This window comes from Notamacropus eugenii, chromosome 3 (assembly GCF_028372415.1).
Source record: "Notamacropus eugenii isolate mMacEug1 chromosome 3, mMacEug1.pri_v2, whole genome shotgun sequence".
NCBI classification, from domain to species: Eukaryota; Metazoa; Chordata; class Mammalia; order Diprotodontia; family Macropodidae; genus Notamacropus; species Notamacropus eugenii.
This window is the reverse complement of record NC_092874.1, coordinates 436354394-436372924: the sequence shown is the minus strand read 5'-3', so window position 1 is coordinate 436372924 and position 18531 is coordinate 436354394. Positions and strand designations below refer to the sequence as shown.

The window sequence follows — 18531 nt, the reverse complement described above, 5'->3', positions numbered from 1 at the left end:
AAGATTGTTTAACTTAACAATTGTTTAATTTAACAAAACAAATTTAACAAACAAAATTTAATTTAATTGTTAACAAATGTTAACAAAATTTAACAAATTTAACAAACAACATATCTATTACTTATCTACTAAGGCCTTATATTGGCCACTATGGAAGATACAAGGATAAATGATAGATTTATGTTTTCAAGGAAGAGATTTTAAATTTCTGGGTAATATTTGTAATATTTACATCTATTTTGTAGGTATTTCATATGTACCTATGTAGGCATATTCTCTCTCCCCCATTAGAATTTAAGGACCTTTTTGGCAGGAATTATTTCACATTTTTCTTCATATCCCCTTTGCTTAGAACAGCTCCTGACAGATAGAAAGTCCTTAATAAATGTTTACTGGTTGATTGATTTGTGGTTTTCAGTTGTCCTTGTCTTTCTTGTCTCTCATTAGGCAGAAAGATGGTACAATGGATAGAGTGTTGGGCCTGTTGTCAAATCCAGCCTCAGATACTTACTAGCTGTGTGACCCTGGGCAAGTCATTTAACCTCAATCTATCTCAATTGCCTCATCTGGAAAATGAAATAACAGTACTTCCCTCCAAGAGTTCTTGTAAGGATAAATTAGGATAATGTTTATAAAACACTCTGAAAAACTTAGGTCTATATAAATGCTAGCTCTTATTAGATACCACTAGTGTGGTAGTAGCTTATGATCATAGACTCTGAGCTGAAAGGAACTTTAATAAAGTCAAGTAGACAAGCATTTATCAAGCATCTACTATGTGCCAGGCACTGTGCTAAGTGGTGGGGATACAAAGAAAGGATAAAAAAAAAAAGCCTCTGCCCTCAACAAGGATGTGAAGAGGTGCAGAGAGAGATGATAGGAGTAAACTAAGAAATGCCATTCCATCATGCCCAGGCAAGGAGAAAAAACACTACTCCTTCAGCATTTTCCACTGTAGACCCTCACCAAAGGTCTTGAAAAGACTCCCCCCTGAAAACCAAACCCCCAGGAATGGTGATAATGTCCCTGAACTTATTCCTCAATGACTAAAAACTCCCACAGGTCATACTCTCCCCATCCCAGTAATACTGAACCCTTAGTTTCAAATTCATTCTCCATCCCTCCTCCCTGCCCCACGTCCATGTCACTGCTCTCTCCTCTACCTGTCTGACTGCTCCTTCTCAGTCTGCTTTGCTGGATCTTCATCCAGTCACAGCTACAAACACGGAGGTCCCCAAGGCTCTATCCTGGTCCATTTTCTCTTCTCCCTATGCACTATTTCACATGGTGCTCTCATCATCTCCTGTGGATTCAACCATTACTTCTATACTGATGATTCTCAGATCTACTTCTCTAGTCCTAACCCCTCTGCTATCTCCAGACTCACATTTCCAACTACCTTCTGGACATCTCAAAGTGGATGTCCTATAGACATCTTAAACTCAACATGTCCAAAATTGAGCTCATTATCATTCCCCCAAAATCCTCCCTTTCCTAACTTTCCTATTACTGTCAAGGACACTACCATCCTTCCAGTCACCCAGGCTCCCAAACTAGGTATCATCCTCAACTTCTAACTCTCTTACCTGTCATATCCAATCAGTCATCATGTCCTGTCATTTCTACTTTGACAGCATTTCTCATCACCCCCTTTTCTCTTCTGACACTGCCATTATCTTGGTGTAAGACCTCATCACCTCATGTCTAGACTACTGCAATGGCCTGCTGGTAGGTCTCCCTACTCCAATCCATCTGACATTCAACTATCAAAGTAATCTTCCTAAAGCATAGGTCTGACCATGACATTTCCCCATTCAATAAACTCCAGTGACTCCCTATTTCCTCCAAGATCAAATATCAAATCCTCTGTTTGGCTTCAAAGCCTACCTTGCACTTTTCTAGCTTTCCAGTCTTCTTATGCCTTACTCACCCCTACATATTCTCCAATACAATGAAAATGGCCTCTGAGGCTTCTGGGAGCCAAGATGGAGGAATAAAAAGGCACTCTCACCCTCCCTTATTGACCTCTAAAAGCCCAGAAAATATAGCCCCAGGAAAAACGATGGAACAGCCAAGCCAGCAGAAAGGTGGGATGTAGCAGTCTTGTGGCCCAGAAAGCTTGGGGGTTTAACAGGAAAGGTCCCTCTTGCTCTGGGAAAGGGAGAGCACTATAGAATAGAAGCCAGCAAGTCAGCAGCAAACTCCACCTCAGCAAACCATGGACAGATCCTGAGCCCCAGGGTGATACTGCAGGCAAAGCACCAATGCCAGGTCCCGTCCCCTCCACCCCCCGCAAATGTCTCAGCACAGACAGGGGAACCAGTAGATACCAGCTTGGAAAACCACCATGTGCAATGGCATTCTCCTGTGTACCATGTGCACAGTCAATTCTCCTGGTGCTTCCACACAACTCCAGGAAGCACAGCTGTAGCCTGGCAGACATTTGTCAGCAGCCAAACATTTGAGTGCAAAGCCCAGGTGAGCAGGCATCCTCCAGAGGCCAGATCTATCACTCCCACCCCAAGAGCTCCAGTATTATTGACCCTACCTCAGCACCAGGTAAGCTGCCAGACTTCTACAGCCTCCAGCTGTCAATACATGAGGCCCCAGCACACAAAGCCAGTGACTAGGTCCCAGAGTCCCAGCACAACAAGCTTAGATATAAAGAGTGATACTATAAGCAAACTAGGAGAGCAAGGAATAGTTTACCAGTCAGTTTCCCTGCCCTGTGCTCCAGTAGGAGAACTCAACTTTAAAAATCAGGAAATAGGCAAACACCATAAGCAAAAAAGAAAAACTGAAAATGACTGTAGAGTCATATTATGGGGACAAGGAAGATCAAGGCAAAAATTCAGAAGAAGACAACACTGTCAATATACCCACATCCAAAACTTCAAAGGGAAATATGAACTGGTCTTAAACCCAAAAAGCTTTCTTGGGAGAGCTCGAGAAGGTTTTTAAAAGTGAAATAAGAGAGGTAGGAGAAAATTTGGGAAAAGAAATGAGAGGTATGCAAGAGAGAGTCAATAGCTTGGAAAAGGAAGAACAAAAATTGACTATAGAAAACAAGTCCTTAAAAAATACAATTGGCCAAATAGAAAAAAAGTACAATGAAGAAAACAACTCCTTTAAAACTGGAATTGGCCAAATAGAAAAGGAGGCACAAAAATTCATTGAAAAGAAGAACTTAAAAAGTAAAATGAGTCAAATGGAAAAGGAAGTACATAATCTAACAGAAGAAAACAATTTGTTAAAAATTAGAATTATGGAAGAGGAAGCTAATGACTCTATGAGATATCAAGATATCAAGAATCAATCAAACAGAAACAAAAAAATAGAAGAAAATATAAAATATCTCATTGGTAAAACAAGTAACCTGCAATACAGATCCAGGAGAGACAATTTTGAAATTATTGGTTTACCTGAAAACCATAATGAAAAAAGGAGCCTAGAGAACATCTTTCAGGAAATCATCAAGGAAAATTGCCCTGAGGTTCTAAGGGTAAAATAGTCATTGAGAGAATCCACCAATCACCTCCTGAAAGATATCCCAAATTGAAAACACCAAGGAATATTGTAACAAAATTCTAAAATTACCAGGTCAAAGAGAAAATACTGCAAGCAGCCAGAAAGAAACAATTTAAATATCACGGAACCAAACCCAGGATTAAGCAGAACCTTGCAACTTCTACATTAAAAGATCTACATTAAAAGATTGGGAATATGATATTCCATAAGGCAAAGGAGCTTGGATTACATCCAAGAATCAACTTAAATTGAGCATAATATTTCAGGGGAGGAGATGGACATTCAACAAAATAGGGGACTTCCAGTCTTTCCTGATTAAAAGATCAGAGCACAACAAAAAATTTAATCTTCAAATATAAGACTTGAGAGGCATAAAGAGATAAACAGGAAAGAAAATAAACAACAACATGTTATTAATAATAGCAAACTTTACATCCCTACAAGGGAAGATGACACTTGTAACTCTTGAGAAATGTATTATTATTATTAGGACATTTAAAAGGGATATACTTAGACAGAGGGTGTGGGTATAAGTTGACTTTGAAGTCATGATAAAAGACCTAATTAAGTGGTAAAAAAAAGGGATGGTATTGGGAGAAGAGGGAAGGAAGAAGCAGACAAGGGTAAATTACATCACATGAAAAGGCACAAAAACCCATTACAGTAGAAGGAAAGAAGGGAGTGCATTGTTTGAACCTTACTCTCATCAGATTTGACTCAAAGAGGGAATAACATAACCAGTTAGGGATAGAAATTTAATTTACCCTATAGGAAGTAGGAAGGAAAAGGGGAAAGAAAAGGGAGGGGGTAGATAGGAAGGAAGAAGCAGTAAGGGAAAAGGGGAAGAAAAGGGATGGGGCTAACAGAAGGGAGGGCAGACTGAGGGAAGCAGTGGTCAAAAGCAAAACTCTGGTGAAGAAGAAAAAGGAGAGGAAAGAGAAAAGTATGAAGAGAGGGGGAAATAGAATGAATGGCAAAAACTAGGCACAAACCAATATCTTACACTCTATACCAAGATAAAGTCAAAATGGGTACATGATTTAGATATAAAGACTGATACTGTAAGCAAACTAAGAGAGCAAGGAATAGTTTACCTGTCAGATCTATGGATAAGGGAAGAATTTATGACCAAACAAGAGATAAAGAACATTATGAAATGCAAAATAGATAATTTTGATTACATTAATTTGAAAAGTTTTTGTACAAAGTCAATGCAACCAAGATCAGAAGGGAAGCAGAAAGCTACCAAACAATTTTTCCAGCCAATGTCTCTGATGAATGCTTCATTTCTAAAATATATAGAATTGAGTTGAATTTAGAAACTAAAACTATAGTTACACAAAAAATGCTCTAAATCACTATTGATTAGAGAAATGCAAATCAAAATGACTCTGAGGTACTACATCACACCTATGAGATTGGCTAATGTGACAAAAAAGGAAAATGATGAATGCTGGAGAAGATGTAGGAAAATTGCAACACTAATGTATCGTTGGTGGAGTTGTGAACTGATCCAACCATTCTGGAAAGCAATTCAGAAGTATGCCCAAAGGGCTATAAAATTGTGCATACCCTTTGATGCAACAATACCACTTCTAGGTCTGTATTCCAAAGAAATCATAAAAACAGGAAAAGGACCCATATATACAAAAATATTTATAATAGCTCTTTGTGGCAGCAAAGAATTGGAAATTGAGATGTCCATCATTTGGGGAATGGCTGAACAAGCTGTGGCATATGAATGTATTAGAATATTACTGTGCTATAAGAAATGATGAGCAGGTGGACTTCAGAAAAATCTGGAAAGATTTATATGAACTGATGCTGAGTGAAATGAATGGAACCAGAACATTGTACACGGTAACAGCCCCATTGTGTGATGACTGACTTGAGAGACTCAGCTCTTCTCAGCAGTGCAAGGATCTAAGACAACTCCAAAAGACTCACAACGGAAAATGCTATCCACATCCAGAGAAAGAACTTGGAGTCTGAATGTGGATTGAGGTATATATATATATATGAAGTATAAGTAGAGCCTATATCAGATTGCATACCATCGTGGGGAGGGGGAAGGAAAGAAGGGGAGAAAAATCTTATGGAAGTGAATGCTGAAAAATAAAATGCTAAAAATAAATAAATTATATTTTTTCAAAAATGGTCTCTCAATATTCCTCACACAAAACACTCTATGACTGAACCTGTCTCTAGCTGTCCTCCAAGCCTGGAATTCTCTTCCTCCACATCTCTGCCTCCTGGCTTTCCAGGCTTCCTTCAAGTTTGAGCTAAAATCCCACCTCCAAAAAGAATCCCAATCTCTCTCAATGCCATGACCCTTCCCCTCTAGGACTAGCTAGAAAAGGCTCTAAGTGATCTCAGCAACAAATTGAGTACTCTGAGGGCCAGCCTGACTGACAATGGAGAGGTATATGGCCAAATAAGGAACCTAGCCACTCAATGACAAATTCTTTGGCTATGATGATTCATAAAAATGAAAAATACAAAACGGTCCTCAATCCTGAGACAATTTCTTCTGCTTCTATAGTGACGATGGAGGAATTATCAGAAGAAAAGAAACATTTAAGCAACTACCATGTGCAAGGCATTATGCTAAGTACTTACAAATGTTATCTCATTGAATCCTCACAACAGCCCTGTGAAATAGGTGCTCATTATTATTAATATTATCTCTGCTTATTAAATATTATCCCTATTTTACAGTTGAAGCAAACATAGGTTAAGTGACTTGCCCAGGGTCACAAAGCTAGTTATTATCTAAGGCTATATTTGAACTCAAGTCTTCCTGAGTCTAGGCCCAGAGATCATCTATTCATTGTGCCAGAATCATACAAACTCTGGATCATCTACTATAAAACATTAAATATCTGAAGGGAATACTATACCAAGAATAAATACCATGTGATATTACCAAATGACTGTCATATGAGAAAAAATGAGTAACTGGCCACTTTTAGGAGAGGTTAAATAAGAACTTTCAATGGAAAAAAAATTATGCAAAAATCTATACAAGTAGTGAATAAAGTACTTATGCGCTTATTCCATCAACATATTCCAAAGGATCTTGCAAGTAGCAAGGCAATAAAAATCATCAAGATAGTCATCAATTGCAATAAAAAGCAGTGTGTGTTATGTTTTCAGTATTAGTACTTTAATGAGAATGATTTTTCAAAACAGAAAAGTTTCTGAAATATATAAATATACATGCAATCCCAGGTATCCTAAACAAAAAAGTGTGTATATGGAGGATATATTCCAACTTAAATTATTATAATGAGCAAGAAAAGGAAGATGGGAATTAAACATAAAATTAGATCATACCGTGCTGAACTAAAACTTTTTACCAGTTCATCTAATATCCGGTTATTTTTCAGATCAGGCTCTGTGACTGTCTAGAAAAGAAAAACAACAGATGGAAAATGCTCAAGTAGGCAATAATTAACCTGTCAGAATCTTGTTTTTACAAAATGCATGACACTTTCTGCTACCCCTCATCCTTCTCCACTACCCATCGCTACCTTACCCCATTAAAACTTCCAGGAAAGGTTCAAAAGTAGATTTTATGTAAGCTATACCTCTATATTTCTTTCAAAACAGTGAATCAGTATCTGACTAAAGATCTGATTAAGGGCCTCCAAAGCATTTGGTAAAAACACCACTGTCATGTATTGTCTACAGACAAATCCTAACATGGGCAAGACTTCTTCAAAGTCTCCAATTTAATTTACATGTGCTTTCACAGAGAGGTAACAAACATGTTGACTGAGAGGAGTAGCTACTAAGAGATACCATCTCTCCAGGAATGAGCTCATGACAAGATGAATGCAGCAGTTTTAAGAAGAGTCTCCCACAAGTCTATTTTGTTTTTGTTGTTTAAAAGCAGTTTAATGGAATTTGCAATAAAAACAGGATGGCATATGATAATATCATATCCACAAATGCAACATGACTAATGTGAAAATGTGTTTAATAAAAATGTATATGTGGAACCCATATAAGATTGCATGATCTCAGGGATGAGAAAATTTAAGACTTATGTAAATGAAAACTGAAAACAAATTAATTTAATTTAACTTAAAAAATATATTTTATATATATATATATATAAAATCAGTCAGTGAGAAGTAGGATTTGAGTCCACCTGGGAAGATTGGTGGTGGTAGAGAGGCACTTTTCTGCAAGGAAAAAAAGATAATAAGGTCTAGGGTTGAAAGGGATCTTACAGATCATCAAGTCTAATCCTCTTCATTTACAGATAAGTTTCGCAAGTTCACAAAGTAAGTGAAAGAGCTGAGATTCCAAATCCAGTACCTTTTCTACTAAACCACACAGGCTACTAAGTCGGATCATAATACACTTATTTTATAGAGCACTAAGAAAAAAAATGCAGTACTTTTTCATAGATTAAATGATTTTAGTCTTAAAATAATCTTAAAAAGTAAGTTAAGTACTATCATCTTTATTTCAAAGATGAAGAACTAAGCACAGGAAGTTGTATAACTTGAAAAAAAATATCTCACTCTTTATATAGCACTTTAAAGTCTTGAAAAGAAGTTTCCAGATGACCCTCATGATAACTCATTTTATGGAGACTCAGAGACGTTAGAGACGTTGAAATCAAATGGGACTGGCTCATTTTTTTTGGAAGAGAAACAAGAAATCCAAACTTTTCACTAGACTACTTGGTCAATTTCTCCCTTCCTTTCATCCCATTTTTTTCTCCCTTTCTTGATTCATGCCTTCTCTCTGCAACTATTTCTCCTACTCTTGGTGTCATAGAACTAACAAAGCTATGTCCCGAGTTCTTTCTGAGAAGTTCGTGGTTTGCAAAAGAGAGGTGCTAGATGAATGAGGTTCATTCTCCTGGACCTGGCTACGTACTCCTGGGTTTTCTGTGCCATAAGCCCCTCGCACCACTGCATAGACAATGAGACTATGCACAAATGCACCATCACATTTTCCACCAAAATTCAATAATCCAAGAAAAGGAATCTAAGAACATGACATTAAAGGAAGTGTCACTCTCCTGACCTTAAAGTTTTTATTTCCAATTCAGGCTTAATTGATAAGAAACGTTAATATAAAAGTATCAACCAAATTTAACAAAGCCAGACACTCCCAGAAGTTTCTCAAGACACTTTTCACACCACTCCACTAAAATGTCTTCAATGTAGCTTCAATCAGCAAGCACACAGCCCCTGTATGACTCTTCATAGTTTTGAAAGGTTAATACTTATGATCAAAAATGTTAAGAAAAGTTTTCACATAAAACTCACCACGCAGCAGGTTGGACACTGTGTTTTGTAGGACAAAAATTTTCTTATACAAAGAGAACAGTCTGAAAAAAATAAAAATGATGCATAATCAGCCCATTAGCATGTATTTGTAATTCAAATTTGACTTATAACAAAACTACAATCAACAAAACTACAATCAATCCATCAACAAGCATGGGTGCTAGGGATACAAATAAAATAAACTCTACTCAGAAGGAGCCTAAATTTTAATAAGGGAGACAAGAAGGATACGGATATTTACAGAATAAAAATAAAGAGTAAGTGAAAAAGACAGCTCTGACAATGAAGAAATCAAATATTGTAGTCTCAAATTTATAGGGAGAGTAGAACTTAAATGGCATTTAATGGCTACACCTAAAATGACTAGGCCACCAATTTAAGCCCTGAACAGTAATTCAAGATTAATTGTCAACATGTTAATACTAGAAGATTCCAGAAGACACTATTTTTAGAATGTAACAAGATAACTTTTTAGTAACATTTGTTTTTTTAGTTACATTTGTATCTCTGCAAGTTACAATCCCTTAATTTTATTTTAGGGGCCTTGACACTCAAAGCTACTTGCTTTGTTCAAGTTTAACATTACAAAAGTATCTTAGCATTGCTTTTCTTTCCCTTAGGTAAGTACTCTGTTCTTGATGTGCAACTTTAATCTAATATGTGGAATCATATATAATTGCTTAGAATGCCCTTGGTAGGGCTTCTAAAGCAACCAGACTTTTGTTAGTTTGGACTCTAGGCTGAATGGGGAATGCATGGTAGTCAATAATCTTACTAACAATTTCTGGGCATATTAATAAGTTTGTCTTTAATAAATCAGAATCTTAAAATACAACATGGAGAAACTATGGTTTTGCTTTGTTAACTACAAAGTTCACTAACAAGGAACAATTCTGCCATCCACAATAGCAACAAGAAGGTCCCAAAAATCTGCACTACACAATGGATGGTCCAAGACAGAGCAAGAAGCAAATATTATACAGGAAACAATACTGTGAATTACCAATTGTCTAATATCAGGTTGGCTTCTAAATTCAATTAAATTCTAACAATTATTAAGCCCCTACTATATATACCGAGCATTATGCCAGACTGGTGATATAAAGATTAAAAGATGACAACCTCTAAACCAAGGAATTAACAGTCTTGAAGAAGGATAACATCTCTACAAAAATAATTATGGTAGAATGTAAGTGTATAAGTGAGATTAAACAGAGAAAGACAAACTCAAGAAGGAAGCGACCACTTCTAGCTAAGTTCATAGATTCATAACTTTAAAACAGAAGGAGCCTTAGAGGTTGTGTAGTTCAGGGGTTCTTAATTTGGATCCATAGACACCTTCCCAGTGCCATGGATAGAATGTAAAGTCTATAAACTTGGATGGGAAAAAAATTTTCATCTTCATTTTCACTAACTCTAACTGAAATTATACTTACTTCAAATATGAATTTTAAGAAACATTATTCTAAGAAGGGGTTCAGAGGCTTTACTAGACTACCAAAGGAGTCCGTGACACAAAAAGGTTAGGAACCTCTGTTCCTGCCTTTACGTATGAACAATCTGTGGCCCCAGAGGCTGAGTGACTTGCCTTAGGTCATACCCAAAATAAGTGACAGAGTGAGCTGAAAAGTGGGGTCTGAACCTAGATACTCTAAAACTAAAGTCAGGGTTCCTTCCACTGCACCACACTGGGAAAATTTCAGAAAACTAGCACCAGTTGGACCTTGAAGAAAATGAAGAATTTCAGAAGCTGGAAAATGCAGTGTGTGCATCAGACATTAGGAAGAGTTTCTCCTCTCTTCCTCAATTGGCTTATAGGGACAGCCCCTATGTCCTAGTGTTGTAGTGAGGATCAAATGAGATAACACTCAAAAGTGCATATAAATACTATCAATGTTGAAGTCCTAATTATTATTCTTAACTTCCCCCCAAATTGAGTGAACTCAAGGAAACTACTTTAGGAATGTTCACACTTCAAAAAAGAATTGGATAACTCAGTGTTCAATAAACCCAATATCATCAATTCCTTGGAGAACTCCCTATTAGGTAATAACTGCTGGGAAATCCAAAACACAATTTGACAGAAATTACACTATATGTCAAAATGAACTCAAAATGGATATAAGAACAGGAAAGAGACCTGCAATTTCATCAGTTTAAGGAAATCTTGGGTAAGATAAAAATATCTATCATTACAGGTGAGTACCTTCTCTGCAATGCACAGTCTTAGTACTGAGTGCTTTGATGACTTGCCCAGAATCAAAGTCAGTGTGTGTCAGAAACAAGACTTGAACCCAAGTATTCCTGACTCTAGGGAAGCAAGGTGAGTGCCAGGTCTAGAATCAGGAAGACTTAAGTTTAAATCCACTCTCATACACTTATTAGCTATGTGACCCTAGACAAGTCACTTAACCATTTGCCTCAGTTTCCTCATCTGTAAAATAAACTGAAGAAGGAAATAGCAAACCACTCCAGTTTCTCTGCCAAGAAAACCCCAAATGAGGTCATGAAGTCAGACACAACTGAACAACAATTCCTGACTCTCAATAACAAAAGTCACACCATAAAAAATTAGAAGAGAACTAGCTCAGCTCTAACTAGAGGGGAGAGCTCTTAACCAAACAAGTATACATACCTTCCTCTCCTCAAACATGGTCTCCACCCTGGTGCAGGCTCTCATCACCTCATGCTCACACTCCTGCAACAGCCTGCTGCTGAGTCTGCCTGCCTCAAGTCTCTTCCCCATGCCAGTCCATCCTCCATTCAGCTGCCAAATTGATCTTTCTAAACTGCAGACTGACCATATTACATCCATATTCAATAAACTTCAGTGGTTTCCCTATCACTTCCAGGATCAAATATAAAATCCTGTTTGTCTTTTAAATCCCTTTATAACCTGGCTCCTTCCTACCTTTCCAGTCTTCTTACACCTTCCTCTCCCTTCATATAGTCTGAGATTCAGTGACATTGACCTCCTGCCTGTTTCTTACACAGGACACTCTACTTACAGACCCCAAACATTTTCTCTGGCTGTCCTGCATTCCTAGAATATTCTCCCGCCTATCTCTGCCTACTGCCTTCCCTGGCTTCCTTCAAATCTCAGCTAAAATCCCACTTTCTACAAGAAGTCTTTACCAATCCCCCTCTCCCAGTCCTTTCCCCCCAATGCTAGCCTTTCCTCTGAGATTACCTCCAGATTATCTTGTTATATCCTGTTTGTACATAGTTGTTCGCATGCTGAACTTTATGAGCATTAGATTATGAGCTTTCTAAAAGCAGGAATTGTTTTTGCCTTTCTTTGTATCCCCAGGATTTAGCACAGTGCCTAGCACATAGTAAGCATTTCATAAATACTTGTTGACTTGACTAGTGATAAGGTAATCATAAAAAATAAAATATATCATTTTAACTACATGAAACATAAACATGTTTTGCATAAACAAAATCAATGCTCCTACAACAAGAAGGGAAATTCTAATTTTGGTGTGCAGGCGGTAAGCCTTTTTCAACAATTATCTCTGATACAAGTCCAATATCCAAGATACACATACAGGGACTTAAAACCCAAACATATGACCAAGAGTTACTATCAAAGAAAAAAACAGTCAGTCAATCAACAAGCATTCATTAAATGCTTACTATGTGCTAGGTATAAAGAACACAAACAATTCTCCAAAGAACTGCAAACTATGAACATACAAAAGGTAGGGAAACTGAAGTACAGAAAAGTGAAATGGGCTGCTCAATGTTCTCCTACCAGATTAGGGTAAAAAATAGAGTTTGGGCTTGTGCAAGGGAAATGCAAATCAAAGTAACTCTGAGGCTTCACTTCACAACCAGAAAGCTGACAAATATAACAGAAGATGGAAACAGTCATTACTGGAGGCATTTTGAAAAGACAAGTACACTAATAGACAGTTAGTGAAGCAGTGAATTGATCCAGCCATTGTGCAAAGCAACTGGAATTAGGCTTTTTAAAGTGACTAAATCTTTTAAAGAGAGCTCACAGCAAGGTAAATTATAATTTAAGGATGTCACAGACAGAACAGAAGGTCCCAAATACACCAAAATATTCACAGCAGCACTCTTTGTTGTCGCAAATAGTTGGGAACAAACTAGATCCCCCAACTGAAAAAATGGCTACACAAATTGTGGTGTATGACTACTGAAATGTTACTGTGCTGTAAGGAACACTCAATATGAAGAACTCAAGGGAGAATGCAAGGAAAATGCAAATGAACTGCTGCATAGTGAAATAAGCAGAAGCAGGAAAAGAATACACAACTAGACTCTAAAAATGTAAAAGGAAAGAATATTATATTTAATAATATGAATATGATAGAAATGAATAAGTAAATAAACAAAGGTTATACAGAGTGACCAAACCTGACCCAGAAAATAAGCTAAAAACATGCACTTCCCTCTCTTTTTCACTAAGATAGGGGACTGTGATATGGGACATGGAACAAGACTTAGGTATTATATTCTTGCATAACTACTTTTTTTTCCCTTTTTCTTACTCTTCATTATAAGAAATGGCTCACTAGTCAGGGAACAGGAAAGGGACATATTTGTAAACAAAGGTGACACAAAAAAATCAAAAATTTGCAATAAGAAAAAAAAAATCTAGAAAAACTGTCATTTCCATAGGAACCTAAGAATACCTCCAATTTAAATCTGGAAGTAACCCTAGAAATCATTCAATTCCAACCCTCTCATTTTAGAGATGAAGACAATGATGCCTAAAAAGGTAAAGAGATCTGTGCAATGTCCCACGCAAGCCTCTAGGTCTTCCAACTCCCAGTCTAGTGCTCTCTAATTTTACTCTAAGATGTAGCTTCCTGAGATAAGCACCAATCCTGAAGGAATGATCATTGGAATCTAGATTGTACTTTCTGGTTAACAAGGTATTTTCCTCATAATAACTCTGTGACATAAAATAGTACAAGTACTTTTATTCAAATACTATGCATTTGAAAATTGAGGCTCAGAGAGATGAGGTGATTTGCCCAGTCAGAATATACAGCTAATAAATATCAGAATCAGGACTCAAGTCCAGGTCTCCTGATTCCAATTCCATAAGGCCCGCAGGCATTCTTCTTCTAAGTCACTATAACCATATCCCACATCTAGCATAAAAATGCATGAAAACACAATATAAAATTTTACTCAATACTGAGAAAACCCAGAATTTCTTGCTTCTTCCTGGCTATTTTATTACTCTAAGTATATTTAACGTAAAGCAAATTAACAAGTTGGTGCCTTGCAGAGTAAAGCTTCACAATGTTTTTTCTTCTGGCATACTCAATGCTGTATTACTTTGAAACAGGAATAGGAAATCTCTAACTTGGGGGTTGTTAATCTGGGGTCTATAATATTTTTTAATATTTTGAAAACTGTATTTCACTATAATTTAGTTCCTTTGAAATCTTATATATTTTATTTTAAGCTTTTAAAAACTTTATTCTGAGGAGTACATAAGCATCACCAGACTACCAAGGGGGCCCCGGACACACAAAAAAGTTAAGAATCCCTGCTGTAATTATGAATAAATTAATCCTTTGGTTTAATTTCAACTTTATCAGACTATAATGTAACATAAATAGGTGAGATGCAGTGCAGAGAAGAGAGTATCCCCTAGTGGATTCAAAGTAGGGTCTCTGCATATTTGATAAGACAATTGAATCACTATGAATGGTGGGTTAACTCTTTTTTTTTTTTCCCAAAGAGTGTTTTTAAATTGCAACTTTGGCTTTCTCCCCACTAAGGCCCAACAAAGATCAAGAGTACAGAAAATAAAAAGTGCCAGAATTATGAAATTAAGGCTAATATTAATACAATTTTCAAGCATCACTGAGACTCTAAACTCTTAAATTCTCAATAAGGAGGTTAAAAACAATAAAACTGTGATCAGAAAACCTGTGTTTAGGTCCCACTGCATTACTTATGAGCAAGTCAAATACAATCTCTCTCAGACTTATTTTCCTCATCTATAAAATGAGGAAGATATAATTAGATGATCAAAGTCACTTTCAGCTTTTACATTCTGTGATTTTATGAACATCAAAAGGGAGCAACATTCTCTAAAGTTCTGAAGTAAATGTCTAAATCCTAAGTTGTTTCTTCAAGTAGTACAAAATTCAGTTCCATGGGAAAATAATGCTTTATTTTCAGGTATTAACCATAAAGTTTTGAAATGAAAGCAAGAATTATGGTTCCCAGGTAGGAAAATGTTAATGATGTTGGAGAACTAATAAAAAGCTTCCAAATGGTTGTGACAACAATCTCTAATTTGCACACTCACTTCAGAATATACAAGTTTCTCAACTCTCTGATTTTCTCTTCACTTTCTTTGTCTTCCTTCTCAGTTTTCTTTTCTCTCCCACCCCTTTAAATGATGAAGTACATTTATTACTATTTGTTAAACACAGTTCTCTTTTTTCACTTAAAAAGGCATTAAAGGAAACATATTCATTTCTCTAGTTATTCTAAAAAAAAAAAATTCATTTATTTAAATTGTGAAGTCTTCCATTTATATTTTTTTCCCTTGTCGGTCAAGGGCTCTCAAGAGAAAAATGGTGCCTCCTAGCCCTGATTTAATAATATAGCAGTTATTTTAAAGTGGCAACCTAGGAACAGATATTTTGAGGATTTTTAATTACAAAGAGAGAAAAATTGCAGCTTCCTAAGAAAATTATCATTTAAGGTCATTAATGAATTTCAAGTAGACAGTTTTCTATTTCAAAGGGTTTATGTGTGGAAAATCAGGATAGCATAAATACTCTCTACTTGCATGAGTCTGAATCAATTTATCTACACTTTGCAAATGTTTGACAAACATAAACAAATTGTGAATGCAATCCTTGCTACTCATATTCAAAGCAAATAAATTAGAGCAAAAAAAAAAAGAATAGAATAAAAAAGTGGAACATCCCAGACAACTTTTGAGTGAGTTAAGATACAGACAGGCCCTTAGGTCGCTGATTTCAGTTCACCTAGAGCAACGACAGCTGAACAGCCAATGAATGTTGTGAAACAACTAGACTAGCTGAGCCCAAGGCACTGAAGGCACTTCATCATCATAACAACACTAAAGATCAAAGCTACTTTGAGATTTGGAGGAAACTGATACACAGTGTTTTATTCTCTTAGCATTAAAAAAAAAGGACATACTGAAGATTCAGAATTTCAGAGGGTAGAAACAAAACGGTTCATAAAATAAACTATTACTTTTGGACATCTGAACAATTGTGGGAGTTGAAGGCCCCCTAAGAATAAGGTAACAAGGTTATCTTATCTTTTCTACTGATGAAAAATACTAGAGATAGAAATAGATAGCTGTAATGGTCATTTAAATGGAAAGATTTTTCCCATTCATTAATAGGTCCATGTGACCTGCCTGGGTCACATGGAAGCCTGAGTTACATGAGCCTAAGTCACATGGAACAGGAAGGAGTGGAGCAGGAAGGGCAGAACAGGAAGAGGCAGAACTAGAGCAGAACTGAGAGGAAATTTGATTAGAGAGCAGTCAGAGCTAGGAAGGATGCAGGCAAGCAGGCAGCTGGCTAGTGAGTGAAAGAGCTTGTTTGTGATTTTGTTTGAGGAAGCTGGTTTATGGGAAGCCTAGTAGGGGGAAGGCTTGGGGATGGTGTTGTTCTTTGCATTGCTATTGTGTATAGATTTTTGTTACTATGATGGTTTTGGCTTTCTAATGTCTGAATAAATGTTTTGGTTCTGTCTTCCATGTGGAGAGTCTTTTGTATTTCATGATTCAGAATTGTGCTGGGATATTCATGGCCACCACAGGCACTATGAATATCTGATTGGCACTACAATAGTCAACTCTTAATTATTCATAATTGAAGGAAAAATGGCAAGGTAACTGAAATCCACAGACAATACTCAAACCTCATAATATTTATTGATTCGAACGCTATCTCTCATCAAACATTTAATCAAAGCTCTACTTAGTAGCAGTCCAAATTCTGGTATAAATTTTCCATGTTCTCCCACCTAACACAAGAAGATGAGAAAGACTAAGTCTAGAGGATAAAAAACTGAATAACTAGCATCTGAAAATTAGAACAATGACTAGCATCTTCATTCTAAATACTTTAAGCTATTGTATAAAGAATTTTTGAGCACTCAACATTCCTCAAATTTTATTAATCTGGGAGGACAATAAACAAAAGGATAAATATATGACAACACATGACTTCTTGCAGAATCAGCTATCAAATGAAGTGCAAAAGTAATCGAAATTGCTATTTAATGTCTGGAATGCTCTCACTGAAAAAAATTATTCAAATTAGTCTTAATTTTATAGATTTTCAAGCCCTTTAAATCTAATCAAGAATTAATTAAATTGGCTGGCCAATTTTTTCTTCTAATTATCTTTTTTTTTTTTAAAGTTGGGCCTAATGTTAGCCTTGTTCTATGAATGTCTGACAGCAAATTACTTTGTGGTATGATCAAAATCTTTATTACCTCCAATGCCATAAAAGTGATTAAAACATCAAGAAATGATGGAGTGAAAAGACAAAACAGGAACATCATAAAATCTATTAACCAGAAATCATATACCAGAAATGTGTGTTTCACCACAGTACTCCAAGTTGCCAGTGCCAAATACAACTTGATGTGGAGAAGAGTATACCTCATACACACTCATAAGAAAACATTTCCATACTTACAGTTATGTGAACACTGAGGAATGATCATTGCAATGTTGAAATAATCAAAGCAAATCCCACATCTCAGCAAATCATCTACTGCCTGAAATATAAAAATACATCAAAAATACTTCAAAGTTTCAAAATTAGTTAGGAAACAAACATGATCATTAGTATTAACCAACAAATTTTCATAAAAAGAACCTTTCCACCATTCACTAAACATTCCTTCTAAATCCTCCAGGAAGGACTGTAACAATACTTTTTGTCTTCTCATCTTTTATGCGTTCTACCCTATTCCCTGAGGCATCCAGCACCTCAGCCACAGCATGGCTGTTCTGCCCCTCTCCTCTGGCAGCCCAGACAGAACAGTACTAACCATCAAAGAAGCTGATCATAAAAATAATACACCAAAGAGGTCATCTAGTCAAGAACCTCATTTCATGTTTAAGAAAATGAAGGTCATAGAAGGTAGCATAGTATAGCAGAAAGAACAATGAACTTTGGGAATGAGATCTGGGTATGAATTCCACTTCTGATACTAACCACATCACCATAGGCAAGTCAATGAACCTACCTAAGCCTCAGTTTTCTCATCTGACAATGGGGACAAAACCATCCATACTACCTACTTCACAGGGTTGTTATAAGAATCAAATGTAATCACGGATGTGAAGCACTTTATAAACCCTATACAAAACTAAACTATACAAAGCCTCTTACTTTTTTTAAGTGATTTGTCTCATATGCTAAAACTTGTTATAGCAATGGGACAAGAACCCTGACCTGTTGACTAGAAATACAATACTATTTCTACCACAAAACACTAAAAACCAGGGCTAATAGACCTGGGAAAGACTTGGAACAGTGAGAGCCAAAGGAAGGGCTGCCAGACAGAATGGCTGGAGTACAACCAGGCAAGGAAGGGTTGAACAGGAAACATAATTCTTGCTAGGTTTAAGAAATCCAAAAAGGCAAGTACAGGCTTCAAAATCTAATTATAGGGGAAAAGAAAAGGG

At 36.4% G+C, this 18531-nt stretch overlaps 1 protein-coding gene across 6 annotated transcripts in view; it reads right to left on the bottom strand.

Annotated features, from left to right (window-relative positions):
- Nucleotides 1–17691, bottom strand: part of RAD18 (RAD18 E3 ubiquitin protein ligase) — a 103090-nt gene extending 85399 nt beyond the window's left edge. For 2 of the 6 annotated variants that reach the window (XR_011964715.1, XM_072598592.1), the window contains exons 1-3: nt 17534–17687; nt 8820–8881; nt 6865–6935 (exon numbers count right to left, since the gene is read on the bottom strand). Coding sequence is in view for 4 of the 6 variants with exons in the window: in XM_072598592.1 (XP_072454693.1) it covers nt 6865–6935; nt 8820–8881; nt 17534–17561 (161 nt within the window). In the remaining 2 variants the exon portion in view is untranslated. Of the gene's footprint in view, nt 1–6864; nt 6936–8819; nt 8882–17533 lie in introns of those variants that run through there. The other 4 variants (XM_072598589.1, XM_072598590.1, XM_072598591.1 and 1 more) reach the window with 4 other exon arrangements.
- Nucleotides 17692–18531: the final 840 nt, after the last annotated feature.